The sequence below is a fragment of the Cryptomeria japonica genome, chromosome 7, assembly GCF_030272615.1.
Source record: "Cryptomeria japonica chromosome 7, Sugi_1.0, whole genome shotgun sequence".
NCBI lineage: Eukaryota > Viridiplantae > Streptophyta > Pinopsida > Cupressales > Cupressaceae > Cryptomeria > Cryptomeria japonica.
The window spans coordinates 313,170,173-313,176,615 of NC_081411.1; the positions used below are offsets into that span (position 1 = coordinate 313,170,173).

At 35.9% G+C, this 6,443-nt stretch overlaps 1 protein-coding gene across 1 annotated transcript; it reads left to right on the top strand.

Annotated features, from left to right (window-relative positions):
• The first annotated feature begins 671 nt into the window (after nucleotides 1–671).
• LOC131047272 (putative UPF0481 protein At3g02645) lies at nucleotides 672–1,646 on the top strand. The gene is made up of 2 exons (XM_057981137.2): nucleotides 672–915; nucleotides 1,054–1,646. The coding sequence occupies exons 1-2, from the start codon at nucleotides 672–674 to the stop codon at nucleotides 1,644–1,646; spliced, it is 837 nt and encodes a 278-aa protein (XP_057837120.2).
• Nucleotides 1,647–6,443: the final 4,797 nt, after the last annotated feature.

Here is a 6,443-nt window from a genome sequence, read left to right on the forward strand (position 1 = left end):
ATGATAAAACGTTTGTAGAGATAGGAACCGTTTTAAACTTCTTACTATCACCTCTTATGCGGGTAACAAGCAGCCTTGGCAAATTGAATGGTATCCTTTCCTTAAAGCATTTATCATGTGAAGCTGACGGCATAGAAATGCTTTTCAAATTCTCGCCGGAAGTACAGAAATTTCTGCAAACTTACGCTTGCCACGCTAGAGCCTAGGATGAAGCCATATATATGATCCTCTACTCGCGCTTTCGAATATCTAATATTCATCCCTTATCTGTTTCTGAATTGGACTCATGGAATTAATTAAGGCAGATGAAGTAGTCATCGATCAAGATCTTTGGGTTATTCAGATGAAAGAAGGCCTCCAAATGTATGACGAGCAAGAAGAAGAAAAGGAGATTTTTGTATCTGTTTTCGGTGTGCCCAAGGAACTGTTGATTGTGAAGCCAGAAGCATATATTCCGCAGTGCGTCTCCATTGGACCATATCACCATTGGAGATCCCAACTGTTCAAAATGGAGAGATATAAAGTTGCTGCTGCGCTAGGATTTGAGAAGACGCTAACCGGTGACCAGCAAGTTCGAATCTGTGGTGGAAGAAGTGAAGAAGTACGACTGGCAAATCAGGAGCTGCTAGAACAAATTTCTTGACTACAAGGAGGAAGTTCTTGCATGGCTCATGGCTCTAGACGCCTCGTTCGTGCTCGACTGCTTGCAGCTCTACTTCAAACGGGCGAATCAGTCTTCTTCGAATGTGTCATCCCAGGTGAAGCGAGTGGGCCGAGTTTTAGATCCATCTCGCAGATCTGCGACCCACAATGCAATTATGAGAGATCTGATGATGCTCAAGAATAAGCTACCTTTGTTCCTCTTGCAGAAGCTTCTGGAAGTGCAGTTGGGTTCTGAAGATAAGGCAGAAGAAAGTCTCTGCAATCTGGTCTCTCTCTCCTGTGAAGAATTGTCGCCATTTATGTTGAAGATGTGGGATAGTTCAAAGCTGTGTATCAAAGAGAGGGGTCACATATTGGAGGTTCTCTACTGATGTATTGTCCCTGCAAAAGCCACGGACGACACCATTTCTAAGAAAAATGATGACGGGAATATCTCGTTGCCAGATTCAAGCTATTTAATGCGTGCTCTGAAAGCTTTATGGAAGGTTCTCTCCTCGTTCAAAATCAGTCTTATTCACCTTGTCTCGGCGCTCTGTGAGCGTGTCTTCAAGGGGAAGGCTGCCAAGTTGGTGACACAGTTGTCCAAGCATCTTGTTTCCGCTTTGGAAACTCTTTCAATTAAGCGCAGAGATGAATCAGATGAGGAAAAAGATGAGGAGATGGGTTATTCCTCTACGGAAACTCATCCCACACGCGACGAACTGGCGATTCCTTCCGTCTCCAGTCTATACTCAGCAAAAGTGAAATTCCTTCCAACCGAGGGAGACCTTACCAGAATCTGCTTCGACCCGGCCACTGCAACTCTTTATCTTCCCAAATTGAGGTTGGATTCCAACACAGAAGTAGTCCTCAGAAATCTGGTGGCATTCGTAGCTTCGGCGGCTCATGGTGCTTTGATCTTCACTCGCTACACTGGTTTCAGGAAAGGCATCATCGACACAGTCGAAGATGTTAGGATGCTTAGAAAGAACGGGATTATCTAAAACCACCTGGAGGATGACGGGAAAGTGGCAAACCTGTGGAACGGCTTGGGTAAATATGTCAAGTTGACGCAAGTTAAATATTTCGACCAAGTTATAGCAGATGTCAACAAGCATTATAACAGCAGATGGAGAGTTGCTGCGAAGAAGTATGTAAACAAATACATATTTGGTTCGTGGCAGCTCCTGACTGTTGTGGCCACGGGGATACTTCTACTCCTCACAGGCATTTTTGTTCTGTATATGACTGTAAGCGGTGGTCGAGCGACGCTAATATTTTCTAGGACTAAGCTAATTGGAGGAGTTTTTTTTACCGATGCTGATTCCTGTTTCTTCTCTTGGATGTACCGACATCAATTTATTTTTCACCGATACAACACTTCTGTGTTTTAGGTATGTAGTGGTGTTTTGCATGATTTTCTATTTGCTGGTTATTCATGTGTCTCATAAATTGTTTAGCTTCATGAATATTATTAAAAACATTCATTCATTCTTTTATTCATTATTTCATTGAGTCTAATAATTTCATACAACGAAATCTATTGTAATCATTCATATAAAATTCACTTTTATCTTTAAAAAAATATGTACATTTGCATTCTTTTGTGATATTAATTGAGTCTAATAGTTCAATACAATAGAATCCATTGCAACCATATGCAGAAAATTGTCTTATTCTTTTAAAAAAACTACATTTGTATTATTTTTTATGTTTGTTACTTGTATTATTTTTTATTTTGCTTCTAGATTTTAACTATGGAATGGATAGATTGAAGAAAATGGTCGAAAGTTTTCCTTAAATTTTATTCTATTCAACATTTTTTCTTTATGATTGTTTAGTCAAACACATTCTTTGAAGAACATATAATTATTTTTTATTACTAATATTAATTTATTCACATGATGTATCTATTCTGCCCATAAGACTATACAAAAAATGGAAATAATATATGGAAAAAAATTTAAAAATATTATAAAAATATTTTTTTATTATGAATTAATTTGTTTACTATTTTTTTATAATTTTTTTATTCATAATACATAATAGAATTCTAGTTCAATTAGATATTGATTGTTTTTTAATTTGACTAGGTAAAACTTTTTTCATCAATTTATTGAATGTGATTCAATGATCCATTGTCATGAAGTAAAGAGCAAGGGAAGAAAAATAAAATGTTAAATTGCAGACCTTGCCAATTAATATAGGGGAAGGGAATGAGATGACAAGGGATCCAAGAGACCGCAATGGTGAAGGAGAAACTAACCAATTTAATTCTTCAAGTTTATCACAAGATGAGGGCCCAAAAATGTTGATATCATCCATGTAGTACTTCCACTAGTTTGGTTTGATTTTAGGAAAGGAGTTTCTTTGGAATAATCCATAATCTACTCATTAGAACATGTGAAAAATATAGATCTTAGGGATAATGCAAATAAGGAGGCGTTGTTTTTATTTATAGTTTCTACAATTTTGTTAGTAAGAAGATTATCTTGGCTCTGCAAGAAAGGAACAGATCATGGCGGAAATAGAGAACTTTGTATAATGGGCAAGTTTGAAACCACAGATAAATCCATTAGGGTTTAGAATGACAACAAAGGAAGACTTATCTGAGAATAAGAAAATAAGAGGGAATGATAAACAAAATCAAGAATACAGACAAGCATGGGGAAGACATAATTAGGCATATTGAAAGCAGATGGAAGGTAAATAGCCCCTTTCTCCCAATCCCACCATATAAGAGATCTGAAGGCCAATACAAAGAGGGTTTAAAGGGGCATGGCTTAATGAGAAAATGGAATCCATTAAAAATGAATGAAGAAGAAGAACCTCTTATGTGGCAAAGACGGCCCCTATTAGCCACAGGGGAAAACAAGGCACCCAATAGAGGAACCTTGAGAATAAAAAACAAGATCTTCAAGATGCACTAAAAATATGAGCCAAGAGGACAAGAAAGGAGACCGGATTTCAGATAGAGAGGGGAAAAACAAGGAAATAAATTGAATGCAAAGGGAATCTTAAACAGAACATGCAAGGGAGGATATGAGAGGACCCATCTGGAAATGGGTAACTAAAAAGCCTTAGAAATGAAAAATATTGAACAAAAAGCATCTGGGTAGCAAAGTTATTGCTGCACCCTTAGATCTCACTTCACTAGCAGTCAACAGATTTATGGAGCTAGCCCTAATTGTCAAGTGGGGAGGGAACAAAAAAGAGAAAGGGATCTTACAAGAAATAATCAAATGGTGGAAAGGGAAGTACTTAGAAAAGGAATGCATTCGTCCTCTCCAAAATGGATGTTTTCTGATAGAATGCATAGACCTATACTTAAAGAATGAGATTTTAAATGGTAGACCCAATTTTTTCAGAGGCATTAGCTTTCCTAAAAAGGGCTAGACTCATAATTTCAATGCATGGAGCTTTAAAATTAAAAAAACTATAAACTAGTTGAAATTGGAGGGATTGCCAACACAATATTGGAGGGGTGAGGCAATTGTGATAATTGGACATGCACTAGGTTCATTTATAGGAGTGGATGAGGATTTGTTAAATGGGAAAATAAGGGATATAGAAAAGATATGTGTGCAAATTGATATGAACCTAGGCATATATAATGAGATAGAAATAGTTATAAAAGGGGGTTAATCGAAACAACAAATTGAAGTTTTGAATGAGTTCTTCCTGAATCAGTCCTTAACTAGGGAAAAATGCAAGAAGGGACTTCAACCTCAGACAAATTAGGAATTAATTACAATAGCTAAGAAATGGAAAAGAAGAACATGCACATGTTAAATAGAGATATAGAATAAAGTCTACTCAAAAGAAGAAGGCAAGAAACTCAAACAACAGAACCAATTGGGAATAATCAAGGGATTAAAATAGATAGTTAGAGTAATAATATCCAACCAATGCAAGATGCAAATAAGGAAGTACAACTGGTAGTATTGTTAAAAGATGTTGAGAATCTAACATAGACAATATATCATTAGTTGGAGGCAATGAGGCAGAAGGAAAATAGACAAATAGAGGAAAAACAACAATTGTAGGAGGAGGAGAATGGGAGAGAGACATTTATTAAAAATCTAGAGGAAGAAGGAAAGAAAAGGAAAGGAAAAAGTAAGGTGGGGTCTAGTAAATATGATGAAGGGGATGACTACAAAGACTAGGAGGAAATAGAGGCTGAGATGATTGAAGCGAGGATGTTGGAACAAAACAATACTAAGAATAAAAGCCCTAAGATATTTGAAAGAAAAAGCAGAAAAAGAACATCAAATAATTATAAGCTAACATCCATGCTATCCAAGAGTAGAAGAGAAAGAGAAAAAATAATAAAAGTTGTGGGAAGGGGCTTAACCTTCCCCAATCACAATGAAGGTCATAACTTGGAATGTTAGGGGTATAAATAACCTTAACAAATGTTGCTTAATTAAGCACAAAATTGAGCAAGAAAAAATGGACGTGACTTTTCCAAGAGACCAAACTTGAAAAGGAGGAAAGTGAGAACAGATTAAATTGATGGAAATACTAGAAAGGATATTTTGTAAACTCAAACGGACCATTAGGAGGTCTGGGAATCCTATGGAATCCATGAAAATTGGAAGTCACAATAATGGAAGAGATTACATGATGGTTAGAAAGCTAATGCAAAATAATGCAAACCAATGATACCTTCAATGGAATCAATGTATATGGTCCAACTCAAACAATGCAAAAAAAGGACTTATAGTCATAATTATCAAATAAACTGGAAGGTTTAGTAGGGGAAAGGATATTGATGGAAGGGGACTTTACTGCTACCAACAATAATTCAGAAAAAAAAGGAGGGCTTAGGAAAACAAGAATAATCAAAAATGACTTCCAACAATTTATTGATAGGAACAATCTTATGGATATGCAGGAAAAAAATGGATTTCTAATGTTGCAAAAAGACTTGACAAATTCTTGATGGATATGAACTGGGATAATTTAAAGCAACTCTATGATGTCTCTATACTTCCCCTTATAGGTTTTGACCATTTTCCAGTTCAACTATCCTAGTCTCAAAATTATATCCTATCTAGCATTCCATTAAAATTTGAAAATATGTGGCTTAGAGATCCAAACCTAGGAAGTCTAATTGAACAAAATGGTGGAAGGAGGCAAATTTTAAAGAGCACACATATATGTTCCAACTTAATAGTAAACTAAAGTATTTCAAGATGAAGTTGAAAGAATGGAATAAAAGTTATTTTAAAAATATCTTTCAAGAGAAAGCAAGAATAAAAAAGGAATTAACAAATCTTAATGAAAATATCATCAAGGATGGAATGGAAACAAAAGAATATGATAGAGAAAGGCTACTAAAGTTGAAACTTTTAAAAATTTAGAAAGGGAGGAATGCTACAGGAGACAAAAATCAAGGGAGGTGTGGCTCCAAGAGGGGGATAGAAACACAAAAATTTAATAGGGCTTCTACAACTAAGAAGGAGAGTAATAGATTTAAGGAAATAAATAGGGTAGATGGATCAAGACCTCAAAATTAGGAAGAAGTCAACATGGAGGCTACAACTTTCTTTGAAACAATGTTAAACAAAAATATACCAACAAGGAAAGAACTTCTAGATAGAATTCCCAAGATATTAACAAACCAACAAAATCAAGATTTTTTTAAGGCAATAACTATAGAAGAGGTGAAAGTAGTAGTTTTCCAGATGAACCTGGGCAAAGTTCCAAGACCAAATGGATTCCTGATGAGTTTTTTTCAACACTTCTAGGAGATAGTGGGACAAACCATACATAGAGCGGTGGAGGAATCAAGGAAA